The sequence below is a fragment of the Triticum dicoccoides genome, chromosome 4B (genome assembly GCF_002162155.2).
Source record: "Triticum dicoccoides isolate Atlit2015 ecotype Zavitan chromosome 4B, WEW_v2.0, whole genome shotgun sequence".
NCBI classification, from domain to species: domain Eukaryota; kingdom Viridiplantae; phylum Streptophyta; class Magnoliopsida; order Poales; family Poaceae; genus Triticum; species Triticum dicoccoides.
The window spans coordinates 13,503,222-13,519,381 of NC_041387.1; the positions used below are offsets into that span (position 1 = coordinate 13,503,222).

At 44.3% G+C, this 16,160-nt stretch overlaps 3 protein-coding genes and 1 long non-coding RNA gene across 4 annotated transcripts; 3 read left to right on the forward strand and 1 right to left on the reverse strand.

Moving 5' to 3' along the window:
• The first annotated feature begins 789 nt into the window (after nucleotides 1–789).
• On the forward strand, nucleotides 790–2,096 carry LOC119293197. The gene is made up of 3 exons (XR_005142979.1): nucleotides 790–1,221; nucleotides 1,340–1,420; nucleotides 1,933–2,096. It is a non-coding gene; the product is annotated as an uncharacterized LOC119293197 (long non-coding RNA).
• Nucleotides 2,097–4,607: 2,511 nt separating this feature from the next.
• LOC119294596 (acidic leucine-rich nuclear phosphoprotein 32-related protein 2-like) lies at nucleotides 4,608–8,260 on the forward strand. Its single transcript, XM_037572808.1, has 2 exons — nucleotides 4,608–5,421; nucleotides 7,869–8,260. The coding sequence occupies exons 1-2, from the start codon at nucleotides 4,735–4,737 to the stop codon at nucleotides 8,019–8,021; spliced, it is 840 nt and encodes a 279-aa protein (XP_037428705.1). The 5' UTR covers nucleotides 4,608–4,734; the 3' UTR covers nucleotides 8,022–8,260.
• A 1,198-nt stretch (nucleotides 8,261–9,458) lies between these two features.
• On the forward strand, nucleotides 9,459–10,618 carry LOC119294597 (deoxyuridine 5'-triphosphate nucleotidohydrolase-like). Its single transcript, XM_037572809.1, has 3 exons — nucleotides 9,459–9,820; nucleotides 9,919–10,010; nucleotides 10,109–10,618. The coding sequence occupies exons 1-3, from the start codon at nucleotides 9,495–9,497 to the stop codon at nucleotides 10,351–10,353; spliced, it is 663 nt and encodes a 220-aa protein (XP_037428706.1). The 5' UTR covers nucleotides 9,459–9,494; the 3' UTR covers nucleotides 10,354–10,618.
• A 290-nt stretch (nucleotides 10,619–10,908) lies between these two features.
• Nucleotides 10,909–16,154, reverse strand: LOC119294600 (guanine nucleotide-binding protein subunit beta-like). The gene is made up of 6 exons (XM_037572812.1): nucleotides 15,986–16,154; nucleotides 15,784–15,878; nucleotides 13,780–14,204; nucleotides 12,920–13,283; nucleotides 11,774–11,887; nucleotides 10,909–11,337 (listed from the first exon to the last, which is right to left on the reverse strand). The coding sequence occupies exons 1-6, from the start codon at nucleotides 16,092–16,094 to the stop codon at nucleotides 11,302–11,304; spliced, it is 1,143 nt and encodes a 380-aa protein (XP_037428709.1). The 5' UTR covers nucleotides 16,095–16,154; the 3' UTR covers nucleotides 10,909–11,301.
• Between the last annotated feature and the right edge of the window lie 6 nt (nucleotides 16,155–16,160).

The window sequence follows — 16,160 nt, forward strand, 5'->3', positions numbered from 1 at the left end:
TAGGCCTAGGAGAAAAACTCAAACATCTTCTACATCATCAACTGCGCATGAAGTCACATACCGATTCAAGAGCTCTAGCCGCTAGGGTTTTAGCTTTGTTGTCCACTTGTCCTTGTATCGCTCTCACCTCCATGTTTTTTACTACGTGTGCCGCCGTATACATGGTTTGAAAATTTCGTGCATCGACAACATGAATGCAAATGACTTGAATATTATCAGGATAAAATAAGATATAGAGTAAGTGAACTCACGAATTATAACTTGAGACCAATATGAAATACTTAGAGAGAACCAAATACTATCTTATCATAGAATAAGTTTTTTTTTTCAAAGAAACTACCCTGACCTACAATTCGGGCTTCTCCGGAAAAATTATTAGTGCGGTTGAACTACTTACACGCGAAAGGTGTTAAGAAGATCATGACTTGGGGTGTACATGTCTACTGAAACACCAAATGATCATGGGATCTTGCAACGACGGAAAGTCTTGTACAAACCTATAAATGATTCAGAGGTAAACACTGGTTTGAAATATCTCCATCTCCACTACTATTAAACAATCAAACAAAAACTTTCTTACGTGCACTCCGCGAAACGTCCACGGACACATCACCACCACACGATGAAGCCCACGTGACCCAATCTAACAACCATCATTAATTTATTAGAGATCTGGTGTGCGCCTAGCAGTTCACGTGGACTGACCGTACTTCACCAGATGATTCGGCAGACTAATTGAGGGACTTCAATCAGCTTTTAATGTCACGGCTGATTTGCTTCCAAAATCCATCATTCGGTTTCCAAATGAGCCTGATTTCTTCCCGGGTCCCCCCATAAATCCCGCAATTAATCCCACATCCACCGTCCCACCTGACTCTCACCCCCATCTTGACTGCCTCCGCGAGGCCGCCACAGCTCCATTGCCGAGCTAACCACGCCCCTCGCTGATCCGGTTCTCTCCTTCAGCGATCTTCCAGTCCCACTGCGGCCGTGAGATTCACCGCGCCGGTGTGGCATCCCTCTGGTGGTTGCGCCTGCCATTATCCATGGTACAAGCTCAGAACCCCCCTTGCCTTCCTGTTCCTCTCCCGTGTTGGTGTCCTATGTGCCACCCATGATGTTCTCTCCTGCATGGACATCCCAAAGACGCTCTTAGGTGGCACATGTGCTGGTCCTATTGCTGCGTGTGATGTGCCTTGCTGCTAAGCGTTGATCCAGTTTGTAAGGCTTTTTTTTAGCCCAATCCAGTTTGTAAGTAGTGCTACGTGAGAGATGATCAGATGAGACGGGCCTGATAATCTTGTTGCTGCTGTTGTACTACATGTCCATCGGGAGCAAGGTTAGGAGAAAAGAAGAGAAAAGAAGCGGCGAAAGTGACACAGTCCAGTACAGATCTCGCATTGAATCCTCCCCTATAAGGGTAACATTCTCTCATTTGGATTGATTAATGTTGGAAATTCTGTTTTTCTTCTAATTTTAATCCTTCATTCAGGTATGCATCTAATCAGTTGTACTGCATCTAATGTACATATGCTGTGTGGCAAAAAGATGTTTGTAAACTCAAATACGTATGCTTCGGATGTGTCTAATATATGTTACATTAGCACCAAATTAGCGCTTCTCATTAACCATGCTCCCATGATATCTAACATATGCTTCTAATACAGAGATCTAATGTGATCGCGGACATTAGAATCTTACACCCATCTCGGCAAGCATGCAGATTTCTCAAATCTAATCAGTTGTAGTGTCAAACCATTGCTTCGTATTAGCCTTGCTTCCTACTTTTTTATTTATCACATCTTTTGTGCTTCACCCACTACCGGCATGTGCTTTAGTCGCTGCCAGTGTTGCTTCCTGGAGTGAATTTTTGACACAACCATTGCCTGTGTGAGCACTTCATAGTTTCCCATTGATGATTTTACTATGCAGGTTTCTCTGCCTACAACCTGATGCATTGTAAAGATGCCGAGTACGCTACCACCAAGATGTGGTGGTCTTATTGATGACGGCGAGCTCGCGTGCATGTGAGATAGTCCAGTCAGCGTGCTTGCGACGCTAACTAGACGGGTGGAAAATAATGTTGTTGTGATAGCAATTTTTATTTCTTAATAATATTTAAAAATGAGGACATATGTAATTACCAGTTGCATATTTTGCCCAGCCCTTCATTGTCACCATGGAAGCAAATTCTCGATATAATTGAAGCAATGGTTCATTGTCGTGGAAGCATATCCCATAACGGAAGCAACATGTGCTTACAACAGAACAAAAATTTCATTATATTCCAAGGAGATAGGAGTTTGCTTCCATCTGCCTATTCACAACACAAGCAGACACAAATTATTCGACACAAATGATGGTAACAATTTATATTATTATGGAAGCAAGTTGAGTCGATGATAGTATATTATAATTGAGTCGAATGTTGAGTTGGATAAATTTTTTCTTACATCGGGCTTGCTTGATTTGTATGGAGATACAGGGTTAATGCTCTGCCGAATATGCATGCAAGGCACTGTTTTGGATTGATTGGCATTTTATGGCAACCTTCAGATGTTGATGCAAAAGACAAGTGACATGTTACTGTTTTCATATGATCTATTTAATTAGCTTTTGTCCAATGTGGTCATGGCACAAGGCACAATTTTGCCAAATGTATTGCTTGATACAGGTAGGGAACATAAACACATCTACATGAGCTATTTCATTCTTTGCTTTGCTATTTTAATGCTTTGCTTTGCTAACTATTGCTATGTTAGTAACTTCCAATAGCATATGACATGAAATATTCATTGCATTTTATTTTATTTTGCACCCTGATCCACTCACCCAAGAAGGGGCAGTTATCCATGAGTAGAATCTTGGATTAACTTGTATCAATCTTGTTTTTGTAAGGATCGCAATGAAGCAAAGTAGAATCACAAGAGGACACAAAAGTTGTGTTTTAGTAGAACGTGTCATAGTCTCATCTTCGATAGTAATATGCAATGATTTTTTTTTGTAAGTTTAATATTAGTAGCACGTTCCTTGTAATTGATCTACAGTGATGGCGGCAACACTAAGCTAAAACCCAATATTGACTCATTCAGCATGGGCATGCTGCTAGATATGCATGCATGTCAATGCTTGTTTTACATGGAGCTTCGTGATGTACATTGACCATGATGATCCTTTCATTTTTATTATCCAACTACTTATATTATTTTATCAGAACTTAAGGATTCACTGAAGCTTGTGGCTTTCGATTTTCTCATCGAAAACTACAAAGCTTCACTGAAGGGATGACACGACTTAAGTTCAAGTCATTGAGGGAGTGATAATTCTTACAGATCAAAGTAAACACCTATCGTATGTGGGTTTCAAAAATACAAAAGTCTGATAATAGACAAAAACACTCATCGTTCAACTTATTTGTATATTTTTATGAACTATATTATTAGTGACGCTTTGTGGTCAAGGATATAATTTTTTTTTCTGTGGATGAATTGAGTTATTAAATTTCATTCCAGGCTTGAGCATGACAATGAGTAGAGGTGCACAATGTGTGTACAAGATTGTTACACTATCATCTTAGCCCAGTTTTGCACAATGTGTGTATACCATGTTGAACGCTACTTCCAGTTCTTCTATTTTGTTATCATATTACTTTTGTTAATGTATCTTTTTCTTATTAATTTCTACACTGAATGTATGAAAAGATTGTTGTGGTTACACAGTCATGGTAGCACCAGTTGTATCTATAGATTGTGATACATGGTGATGCATCTTTGTGAGGTTAATCGTGTGTTGAGAAGTCCATTTGCAAAACTATATCTGCAAAGGCATAATTTCATAGAAATTAAGATTTGAAATAATTGTTTCCTAAGTAAGATAACTGGGGAAATTTCTTTCTATGATTATACGTGCGTTGCACGTGCACGCTTACTAGTGCACTTAAGCTCATGAAACTAGTCGTAAAATCAGCAAAGCGGCACACTACCCCACGTCACATTTATAGTGAACATATTGAACGCAGTACAATACATAGCCCGCGGAATAACATCAAGAAGGTATGGTTTCTCTCTCTCTCTCTCTCTCTCTCTCTCTCTCTCTCTCTCTCTCGTATATCTCCATCGAGTTTTGCTCCGATACACCCCCAAGAAAAGTTTATAGATTTTGATGCAGATTAAGGATGGAGATTAGTAGATACCCTTTCAATCAAAAATCTCTCCGGAAAAGCAGATTTTTTATTCATTCTATGATTTGTGTATACATCCCGATAACATGCTCGGAAAGTCTATGCGAGGAATCTCATATAACTAAAGGTCAAAGGCGAGAATTCACATACCTAACGATGGACCGGACTATTTCCCATTGTCAAGTTTTACCGAACATTCTTGTCACAAGGTTTTTATTTTTCTTAAGTCAAATCATGCGAAACATGCATAGTATGCAAGTATATTTTCTTCACTCAAGTTCTAGTAGACTTTTTTTTTTAGGGATTGTACACAAAGAAATAACTAATTCTGACAAGCTGCACATAAACCTATAAGCCCAGGCCCATCAATTGCCCCCCAAAAAGGGCCCATCACAACCCACCCCCAACGCTTGGACGACGAACACCACCACACTGGTCATCCCCCATTTCCGTACCTGTCTGCTCCGTCCGCCTCCCAAGCTTTGCGGCTCCAGGGTTTAGCTAGGGTTCTACCCACGACCACCGCCGCCGCCCGCCCCGCCGCCGCCGCAGCCATGGCCGGCGCCGGCGCCGGAGAGGAGGACGCGGCGTGGGAGCGCGCCATCAGCGCGGCCGTCAAGAGCGCGCCGCTCTCCCCCTTCTCCGCCCCCAAAACCCTAACCCTCGACGGCGCCGTCAAGTCCTCCACCGGCCGCCTCCCCTCGCCGGCGCTCTTCGACCGCTTCCCCTCGCTCGAGGAGCTCTCCGTCGCGGGCGCCCGCCTCTCCTCGCTCGCCGGCCTGCCCCGCCTACCGGCCCTCCGCCGCCTCTCCCTCCCCGACAACCGCCTCGCCGGGGCCGGCTCCCTCGCCGCCGTCGCCGAGTCCTGCGGCGGGACCATCCGCCACCTCGACCTCGGCAACAACCGCTTCGCCGCGGTCGAGGAGCTCGCCCCGCTCGCACCGCTCGGGGTCGAGTCGCTGGACCTGTACCAGTGCCCCGTCACCAAGCTCAAGGGGTACAGGGAGAAGGTGTTTGCGCTGGTCCCCAGCTTGAAGTACCTGGATGGCGTCGATGCCGAGGGCAATGACCGCCTGGAGTCCGATGAGGACGAGGAGGAGGATGAGGATGAGGATGAGGAAGGGGATGAAGAGGGGGCGGAGGACGGCGAAGGGGAAGGGGACGAAGAGGAAGAGGAAGGAGATGAAGAAGAAGATGGCGAGGAAGAGGAGGGAGATGAAGAGGAAGAGGAAGGCGACGAGGTGAGATTTCTCTTCTAATTTCTCTGCTATTTAGAAATCTGTATTGGTTGGCATTTGATAAAATGTTCCTCATATGATGTACTCCTTCAATAACCTCCGCATAGCTGACAACTAGTTAAACGGTTAATGAGTTGTATCGGTAACGTTATAGTACTGCACTGCAGGATTTCCTTTAAAACAATTAATCGTTGCTCATAGTGGTAACAATGGTCATTAGAGAGCACATGATGCTGTTGTTAAGCCATAATGCCATTTAAAACAATGAGTCGTTGCTCATAGCGATAGCGGTAACAATGGTCATTAGAGAACACATAACCCTATTGTTAAGCCACGGTGCCCTGTACAATCTCATTGCTTCATGTGATTGAGTTAGACATAACTTGGTTTGACATTTATATATATTGCGCTTCCGGTGGTATGTTGTGTTGTTAGCTGTACGTCGAGCTATTTGTTTATTTAGTTTGTTTAGTGTTGTATCTCAGCATTCAGGGTAACATCTTGAACAGTTCTTTGTTTTAGTAAGTCTCTTCATTTCCTGAAAACTCAATATAGTGGTAATACTGATACTATGATGTACATAGAAATGAGTATCTTAAGTGACAATAAATTTGTTAAGTACTATACTGGTATGATGTACATACAAATGAATACCTATAGTGGTGTACTGGTATGATGTACAAATGAATATCTATAGTGGTGTACTGGTATGATGTACAAATGAGTATCTATAGTGGTGTACTGGTATGATGTACAAATGAGTATCTTAAGTGACAATAAATTTGTTAAGTGGTATGCTGGTATGATGTACATACAAATGGATATCTATAGTGGTGTACTGGTATGATGTACATAGAAATGGATATCTATAGTGGTGTACTGGTATGATGTACATAGAAATGAATATCCACAGTGGTGTACTGGTATGATGTACATAGAAATGAATACCACAGTGACAATAAATTTGTCGACTATTTTAGCCAAATGCCAAAAGCCCAAAAGGATAGTTGCATTATTATCGGTGTCAAATATGATTAAATTCTGTCTTATCTTCCTCTTCTTTTGTGATTTATAATAATGTAAAGCAAAACCCACAAATTAGGTTGTTGCTCCACTAGGCTGTAGTATTGTTTTCCATTGCATTTTGAAACTTATTTAATACAAAGTAAGACCTGTATTTTTGCATTCATTTTTGTTGGGCAATCTGCAGTCTGGTCCTAGAATTTGCTTTCTCTTCTTGCCTTGTCTGTACTTTTGTGCTTTAGGACAAACTTCATAGTTCACTGGATATTTGTACAGTTTCTACATGTTTGGTTAAATTGCTGTTTGTCCAGTGTTATGTATTGTGTTTTGTGTGACTTACTTTCTTGTTTGTCTTAAAAAAAAGCCACTTCTACATTTAGTTTTATTTTTGAGACAAAAGGCATACCCCCGGCTTTTCAAGCAACCGAACAGTGTAATACCAGCTACAAGATTAAAGACAGAAAACACCGAAACGGCATTACTACACCCCAGCAACACCACTGCAGTTTCCAGCATCTCAGTCCTTGAACACAATCACAGACTGATCAAAACACAAAACACCCCTAAGTAAGCTCCCTCCTCCTAGGGGAAGCTCTGTTACAGGCACAGGCAAGAAAAATGCCAGACAGAGAACTTGAAATCAGCGCCGCGGTCTTCACACCACCTTCTTGCACTACTCAGTGATCAGCTTGAAGATTAGCTGCCTCCCGTGGTCCTAAAGAATGACCAATTGCTCTAGTAAGAAAGTAACATGATATAAAGCATCAGTATGTTGGTGAAGGATTTTCTTGTAATATATATGCGGTTGAGTATTCCATAGCCCCCAGCAAACAGCGCTAACCCTCACCACACCACCGTGGCACAATCATCCCCCCTCCCTAAATCGCACCCCAGCAATCACATGCTCAACTGAAGTTGGACATGAATCCCATCCCAGAGTCCCATGGATGACGGCCTAGACTAGAACAGCCATGGGACACAGGAATACATTTATAGTTTTATCAGTACCTTAGCTTATACTTGCAATTTAGGATCTGATGGCAATGCAAGCACACAACATTGTGCTTATTTGCTCTTCTTCAAAGATGGTGACGTTGGGCTCGGTTTACTCACTTGTAGGCCGCTCCTGTTCATTGTCAGAATTTGCATCTACCATGGTTCTTATAGAGGATCTTCTTATAGAGAAGAGAACCATCTCTGTAATTCTTCATCGGCTTCCCTGCATCCTCATTAATATAGGTGACCCAGTAATCGTCCAGCGAACGGCAACTTAAACTTCATTTGTTTGTCATATAACTTGCACACCCTAATTAATTGTATAATAATAGTACACACTACATGCTGCCCACTGCTCTATACTTCTCTCCTAGCTAGTCCAATTGTGTTGTTTATCTGTTTGTCAGCTAATTCAATTGTGCTGTTCTTAGGCTGAAGACGAAGAGGATGAGGCTGAGGACGACGAACCGGAGTCAGGCGCGGCCGAGAAAAGCGAGGTGGTCAACGGAAACAAGTCCGCAGGATCTGCCCTGCCAAGCAAGAGGAAAAGGGACAATGAAGATGGGGCCAACGGCGACAACTGAATTTGATCTCGATTTAAGGTTTGTTGGTTCGTCTTTGCACGCTTTTCAGAGGGTTCCGTGCGGGAGGTGTAGTAGAAGCAAGCAACCTTTGTACTAGTTTTGTGCAAGGATTTTCTGAGAGGTTTTCAAATTTTATTCAAGACGCGCGGTGGATCCTCGGACCTGCTCCTTCATGTGAAATTTCTGGTACTATAAACCGAGGCGCTGACTCGGATCGTGAGAACCGTCTGTCATCATCATCGTCATGGCTGTAATGTAAAGAAGGCACTCCGTTTTTCATTGGCAGCTACACCTAGGGCACCGTTAGAGCGCGACGCCCGCCGGCTCTCTCTGCAGCTGAGAGGATGATGGTTGCCAACAGAACCGGAGCCAGTTTGGGCCTGACATCATCGGCTGAATTTGCCCCCCTTGAAAAGAAAAGTTCAACTGAATTTTGTGATCTTAAAATCGAGTGGAACCATTATTGTCATTGGCTTGTTCATCAAAGCAGCAAATTTTTTTTGAGGGAAAGCACATAGAGCATCTGCTAACCAAGTGGACGTGGGATAGCGCGTTCAAAAGTGTAGACAGGGCTTGTGATGGTGCAAAATTCTAAAAGAAATTCTGGGCGTACAACGATGAGAAACGAGCTCATAATATTTTTTTTGAGCATCAGTACACAAGCGCTCATATACACGCGCATACACTCACCCCTATAAACACACACACACCCTACCCCTATGAGCACCTCCGAAAGACTGAGCCGGCATATCATCTTGAGATTTACGAAGCCATCGTAGGCGCCTCGCCGTCGACGGGAACGTCTCCTCCCACTGAAAGCACATCGTCAGAAATCCTGAAATAAATCCAGAAATAATGCGAGCACCAGGATTTAAACCCTGGTGGGTTGGGGATACCACTGTCCACCTAACCATCTCAACCACAGGTTGGTTCGCGAGCTCATAATATATTGCCGACCAGAGCTGCCTCGCAACAAATCTCCCAAAGCTTCTCGACATAAAAGTGTCAATTTTGTATTAACTTTAGTACGCAGTTATACTAAGATTGAGATACTTATTTTGAGATGGAGGGAGTACTCCCTCCATTCCACAATGTAGTGCGCCCGCGCTTTCTGAGATTCAAGTTTGATCGTAAATTTAACGACTGAGACCGACTGCGGCTGGAGCAAAAATTATATCATCGAATTCACTCTCACCGCAGTCGGTCTCGTTGCCTAAATTTACGGTTAAACTTGGATCTTGCAAAACGCTGCCGCACTACATTATGGAATGGAGGGAGTATAAGTTAAATGAAGATAGATAATTTAGACTTGCTAACAATCAAATCAAGAAGAATTAAGAAAAACAACAAAGCAAGAAATATTTTTTTAAAAAAAATAGCAAGAGAAAAAAATGAAGCAAAGTAGGCCCGTAAACTCCGCGTTGGAGACCAAAGCAAGCTGCCGATTTTCCTTTGCACGGTCGGTGAAATTTTATGGCGGGAGAACTTGGCGCCATCCGCGCCGCTTCCCGCCCCGCCGCCGCGTACCTATTTATCGCCCCCCGCAGCCACGGCCGCCCTCAGCTTCAACTCCAACTCCTGCTCGGCTCCTCTCCTTCCATCTCTCGCCGCCGGCCACCGGGAACCCTCCCGTCCGTCGTCGCAATGGCCGCCACCAACGGCGCCGGTGCCGACCCCGTGCACGAGCCTCCCCACAAGATCACCAATATCGCGCCGCTGCTCAAGGTCAAGAAGCTCTCCGACAAGGCCATCCTGCCGTCCCGCGGCTCCGCCCTCGCCGCCGGCTACGACCTCTCCAGGTACGTGCCCGCTCCATTGCCATGGACTCTCACCTCCGGCCTCTCGCCCATGATCTCCCTTCTCCCTTGACTGACCTGATTTCTCTGTCCGATCTCAGTGCGGTGGAGACGGTCGTGCCGGCGAGGGGCAAGGCGCTGGTGGCCACCGACCTGAGCATCGCCATCCCGGAGGGCACCTACGCGCGCATCGGTGAGACGGGACGCCCGCCTACGTCTTCCCTGGGTCTCGTTTCTTGCGCGCGCCCCAGGTGTTTGATGAAATGCCTATTTCTATTTGGATCTTTGCAGCGCCGAGGTCGGGCCTGGCGCTGAAGCACGCCATCGACGTGGGCGCCGGGGTGATCGACGCCGACTACCGCGGCCCCGTGGGCGTCGTGCTCTTCAACCACTCGGAGGCGGACTTTGCCGTGAAGCCCGGCGACCGCGTCGCGCAGATGATCATCCAGGTGATCGCGACGCCGGAGGTCGCCGAGGTGGAGGACCTCGACGCCACCCTCCGCGGGGAGGGAGGGTTCGGGTCCACCGGCGTCTGAGCTCCCCGCCTTGGTAGATAAACCTAGATAACTGGTCTGTTGTTTAGGATGGTGGTGGAACCCTAGGGGAAGGTACCCACCTTATTGATGGTCGTGTGCGTCCGATGTTAAATGGAATCTCGTGATCTCTTCCGGTTTAGACTTTTAGAGAGAATTTCATGTTGCAAATCCATGAGCGCTGCAAGTGTTAAGATTGTTCTGTGACCTTGGTTTATTTTTGCACTGAACGTGGAATGTTGGAAAAAAACTGGACCAAATCAACATTTCAGAACTCCCATTTGGGGTGTTCAATTTTCCAAAACATGCTACTGTAGCCCACAGAATTCTTTTGCTTTATCTTGTGCCATCAAACACCCTAATCCTACACATTTTCTTTTCTTGCATTTTTTAGAATCCTTGCAATCAAAGAAGACTCAATCCATTCTTAAATTGCAGGACTACAAAAAATAATATAGGGCTGCAATGTCATGCCCATTGGAATTCTAAGAATTTTGGCATCATAGGTAAAACAAGCAGTGAATGGCTCACTGAACCTGTCAAGCATCACAGCACACAGGAAGTGAAGTTCGCATTCCTTATCTTACTCCAGAAACAAACAAATTGATTCTTGGTTCTAACAATTCGGCTTCATTTTCTACGGCTAAAAATATATAGTTGTACACAACAAGGGCAGAAAAATATCACATGTGCGCTGCTTGCTTTCTGGCAACTCTTATAAACAACAAACAACACGCTGACTTGACCAGGCACAATGCAACAACATCATCACCCAGCACCACTCCGTCTCGGCAAACCGAGTTTTCCGTTGGACGCACGCAACAGGAGATCCATGGATTCCATGATACAAAACGGACTGCTTCATCTTCAGGAACCTGTTGAGTTGGCCAACCACCCCCCGACACGCGACGACGAGGAACGCACAACACGGGGAGAACGCGCGCCGGGGCCTCAGACTATCTTCCGGTGTCCACTGAAAGCCCAGATCTGGAAGTTTTCAACAGGCAGCAATGTTTCGACGGTTAGATAGATAGAATGCTGGAGTTGACTAAAGTTTCACTTGCAGTTGCAGGTCTCTCCATTAGAAACAAATAGTAGTACCTCATTGAGAGGGGAAATATGTCACTGAGAAGTAGTACTTTTGCTGATAGCAAAGCAAGAGCTAAACAAACAGATATTGCAAAATAATAAAGCATGCACCCTTTCACTATATGTTAAATGTACCACAATTGTTTCAAAAGATGGACAAAGTCATTAATGTTGGAAATATATAGCATAAGATGTCCTATATTTCCTTTCTAGCCCAACTTAGAGTAATGGCATTGGCATATGTAACCTTTGTCCTACAACAGTTCATGCCATGCAACTGATTAAGTAGTCAACAAGATTGCTTACTTTTTCATATCGAAAGCACATCCCTTACCTTCAAATTTTTGTCCCAGCTTCCTGTACACAATGCACTCCCATCGGATGACAGCCCAAGGCAGCTTATACGGCCTTCGTGAGAGTTTTGGAGAGTCCCCAAATTAAGCACCATCTGAGTCGTTTTTAAAAGCATTCACAGGTCAACCACAGTTTTAATAGTATAGGCAATAAATAAAATGGATGATTCATGATATGCGGCAGATGTTCTATATTTCACCAAACGCCACAAGAGTAGTCCTAATAGGCTAATAGCTTGAGCTCATAAAAGCTAGAATATGTAAGTTTTTTGTGGGCACTCTCTCTTCCTGATCAATTATAGGAAGGAAACTGAAGGCTCACAAGGCACCAAGGGGTCTGAATCTAAAAATAAAAGCATGGCCGAAAGAGGCGCTGCAAAAAACTGAAAACTAACTGTGGCTCGAACCACGAGGTCGCAACCTTCGACAACTAGCCTAGCCAAACAGCATGGCTAGTTCACTGGCCACTGGGGATAAACCCATCAGGTCCAGAGGGTTCTAACAGTATGGGATCAACTTGCAGTAAAGCCTTGTGTTGGCAGCTTGGTGCAGTCTAAACTCTATTCTCTGAAGCATTTTTGGCCTATAGCAAGAATCTACAAGGTGATCTACAACAACATTACTAATGCATGAATTGCATATAGAGATGCTGCAGAAACTAATGCCATAAGATGGGATGCGTACTCAAGTATACCATAGCCAAATGCAAATAACGCGTTATGTGTTATCATGATTGTTATTTTTTTAGGCATATGTCAAAGGGGAAATGCAGCTAGTTCTCTGTAACTGATATTCTTTTCCAATGTGGTTAATTTTCACTTGATAATTGCAGCTTTAAAATCACATCAGAATGGCTAAACTATTGCTGGACTGTAACGAAGTGAAGCATATACAATTTAAAGATCAATCTAGTGGTGTTACTAACCAGGATTAACATTTCCGAACTTTGACCTGATCTTTCTATGGTAAATAAATTGTATACTCAAACTATGTTTCCTTTTCAACTGTATGAAATTTAGTTGTAGCTTCGCAGTAAAACTTGATCAGTCTTATTTTTACATGTCTGGTTTTCATCCCATTATCTAAGCTGCGAGATCAAATTCATGGGAAATGGGTAAAATGCACACCTCGGCAAGAAGCGTGTCCCACACATAACAGTCACCATTAGAGTATCCAGCAAAAAGAAGCCTTCCTGATATGGAAAAGGCGACAGATGTAACAATAGGGAGCTCATTATCATTTCTATCGGGCTCCCGATTGTACACTTGAAGTTGATGCCCTGTTCTCATGTCAAATAATCTGCATGTACCATCATCTGAACCAGTACCGAACCTCTGACCATCAGGGAAGAACTTGACACTGTTAATGTCGCCCTCATGTCCATGATATGTCCGAACTGCCCGACTTGCAATCCTGAGATCCCATAGCCTTACAGTTGTATCACATGAACCCGAGATAAACATATTCGTGTTTAACGAGTTGATGGACAGACTGAAAGGGATAAAAAAAAAAGATCAGAACACTATGAGTATGGACATAAAAAGTATAGCAACTTATAAAGCTGTGAAACAAGCATGCGGCCGCGTTGCCAAGATATCACACCAGCTACTTGATTAATAATTAGACCATTGATGATCTATATCAACAACAATTGACAGAAGTCTCACTGACCAAACGCTGCATGTGCCACCATGCAGTAACATTTCCTACTGATTATTAATTTATTACTAATCACAGCCAGCCCTTAAAAGTAAACTTGCACCGCCAAAAGGTGAAACATATTCTTTCTTTACAAATACGGCCCAGTCAGACAAGGTGTAAGATTAATGGGTGATGCTTTCAAATCAATACCATGGAACTTTGTTCAACTCAACATAATCAATGAAACTTGAACAGTATCACATTGTTTTGGTCATAAAATAAGAACCAATATATCACGACAGCAAGCATGATGTTAAATTGAATGCCATAAGAAAAAGGCAATTACCTTAACACATCAGCTGTATGCCCTGATGGAAATTCACCTCCAAAGATTGATATCCTCTGGCCAGTAGTAACATCCCACAGGACACACGTTTGGTCACCTGAGCCTGTAATCAAGCGGGTTTCCTGGTCTGGGACATACTGACAGGATGAAACATAGCCTTTGTGTCCAGTAAGTACTCTTGATACTGGCATGTTCCCATCTCTGTCTGCTTGTGAGCTAAGGTTGAATATAGAGCATGCACTATCAAGACCGCCACAAGCAACGGATTGACCATTGGGTGCAAAAGCACATGTCATCACCCATGGACAGTGTAGCTTTATGGCATGTGTTTTCTGACTCGTTAAAGCATTCCATACAATTAGTCTTCCATCTTGTGAGGCACTAACTATCCAGTTCTTCTCAGGGGTCCAATCCAGAGAATATACCTGTGTTGAGTCAGAGATAGTACTTAGTACTAGTTATAAAACCATGAAGCCATTAAACATATCAACATAAGCAACTTTGGGAGGTACTGTCCTAGAAAGAAATCCAAATCGCTCAACAAACAAAACAAATTGACGGAGCATATAATTAGGCATGATAGAGCAGTTCAAAGGACCAACCGATCAAAAATTCTTAGCACCAGGGTTCTTTCTGTGAATTGCAATGCTCTAAAAATTGGTAACTAGTAACAACCCGCATACCCGTTCTCAAAACTCGAGTTCTTCCACGCTACATATTTTTTATTTCAGCTGGTGTCAAACAATAACATGCCCTCAAATAAAAAGAGGATTCGCACAAAAGGACTACAGGACAGCATAGCGGTCATATTTCAAAACAAAACAGAAATAATTACCAAGGAAATGCTATTATGGAGAGGGATTAGGGCTGTTTAAATCAGGCCACATGGGTTCACCAACAGGCTCAACCTTGAGCTTTGGTGATTGCAAGTGGCACATTCCATGTGGGACATCAATGAGCATCTCACAGATTGTTACTGTTGGTACTGAAGCTTTGGTTGTACTATTGACTCATTTACAAGGGTATGGAACAATGGAAGGAACGGATTCGAGTAGACTGCTCATACCCATTTCTCACTTGGATTTAAGAAAATTCTAAATCAAGTAAATCATCAAAATTGCAATTCAATCCCAACTACACATTCTACCCATAGGCATGATTACCTGATTAGGAAAGCAGAGCCAAAATAGTAAACTAAGAACCACGGCATGCTAAATACTTCAGTGCATCCATAATTTTGCGAGAGACTTGGCTCAAGAGCAGGCCAGAGATTTGATACTTTGCTAGATAACACTGCAATTTTCTTGGACCACGACAGCGATAACAAAATCTTTATAAAACGTAAAATTATGCCCAACGACCTTGAAAACTCGACCCACAAGCACCAGCACCGAGGGCTTTTTATTTAATAAGAAGCGAGGCACCTGCGGAGATGGCGCCTCGAACGCGGGTGGGCGAGCTCACAGACGTGGGCCCTAGCCAAGTGAACACTGCTCGGTTTCCTTAACACGTAAAATTACGCGCATCTTTTCGGTTACCGCCACGAGTATGCTAAAAAGACCAGTTTGCCCTAATTCTCCTTTTGCTTTTGGCGCCAACAGGCAGGAGCTTTGAAGCCAAAACGTCATCTGCTCCCTTTGCATGAAGCTATGTTCTCTTCCTCTATAATTGAAGCTATTCCTACCACCATTCCCAAAGCTAACTTCACACCCTAGTCTAAAATCGGTCTCAATTCATGACAAATTAGGCCAAAGCAGCAGCCTCTTGAAAACAAGCACTCGTCCTCTCGATGTCAAGGTACGCGTCCGAGGGACCAAACCCCATCCTCATCCAGGTTATTTCCTTTACATTGCAGAAGAAGAAGAGGTCGACCCCTATGTCCAAATCTTACACTCGGCAATCAAACTCGGTCATGAATTGCTCATACCAGCACTACCATTTCCACAATTGGAGTAACAGCTAACAAGCGTGAGGCAAGAGGCGGAAGTCAACCAAGGAGCGAACCTTTCCGCTGTGGCCCTGCAGCGTGCGGCAGCAGACCAGATCCGTGGGGTTGAAGCTCACCGCCGTCCGCCCCTGCGCCTTGGAGTACTTCTCCACTGCACGCCCGCCACACACACGGAGCACAGCAGTCAGCAACAGTTCCCCGAATCCACAAGCAAAAGCGAACCCTCGAGGGCCGGGGGAGGGAGGGGGAGGGCCTCACCGTCGGTGTCGAGGAGCGTCTGCCGGCGCTGGCGGAGCCGCTCCCGCAGGGAGTTGACCGAGGCCGTCGCCGCCGCGTGCTTCTCCTTGAGCTCCGCCACGGACGCCATCAGGTGGCCGGCCGGCCGCGCTGCCTGCCTCGAGGTTCGTGCGCCGGTGCGGGGTCTGTCTACTTG

Excerpts from the sequence above, each read along its gene's own strand:
- LOC119294596 (XM_037572808.1), top strand. The coding sequence starts at position 4,735 with ATGGCCGGCGCCGGCGCCGGAGAGGAGGACGCGGCGTGGGAGCGCGCC. Across the intron at positions 5,422-7,868 it reads AGGAAGAGGAAGGCGACGAG|GCTGAAGACGAAGAGGATGA; the intron begins GTGAGATTTCTC and ends TGCTGTTCTTAG.
- LOC119294597 (XM_037572809.1), top strand. The coding sequence starts at position 9,495 with ATGGCGGGAGAACTTGGCGCCATCCGCGCCGCTTCCCGCCCCGCCGCC. Across the intron at positions 9,821-9,918 it reads GCCGGCTACGACCTCTCCAG|TGCGGTGGAGACGGTCGTGC; the intron begins GTACGTGCCCGC and ends GTCCGATCTCAG. Across the intron at positions 10,011-10,108 it reads GGGCACCTACGCGCGCATCG|CGCCGAGGTCGGGCCTGGCG; the intron begins GTGAGACGGGAC and ends GGATCTTTGCAG.
- LOC119294600 (XM_037572812.1), bottom strand. The coding sequence starts at position 16,094 with ATGGCGTCCGTGGCGGAGCTCAAGGAGAAGCACGCGGCGGCGACGGCC. Across the intron at positions 14,205-15,783 it reads TGCAGGGCCACAGCGGAAAG|GTATATTCTCTGGATTGGAC; the intron begins GTTCGCTCCTTG and ends GACTCAACACAG. Across the intron at positions 13,284-13,779 it reads CATACAGCTGATGTGTTAAG|TCTGTCCATCAACTCGTTAA; the intron begins GTAATTGCCTTT and ends TATCCCTTTCAG.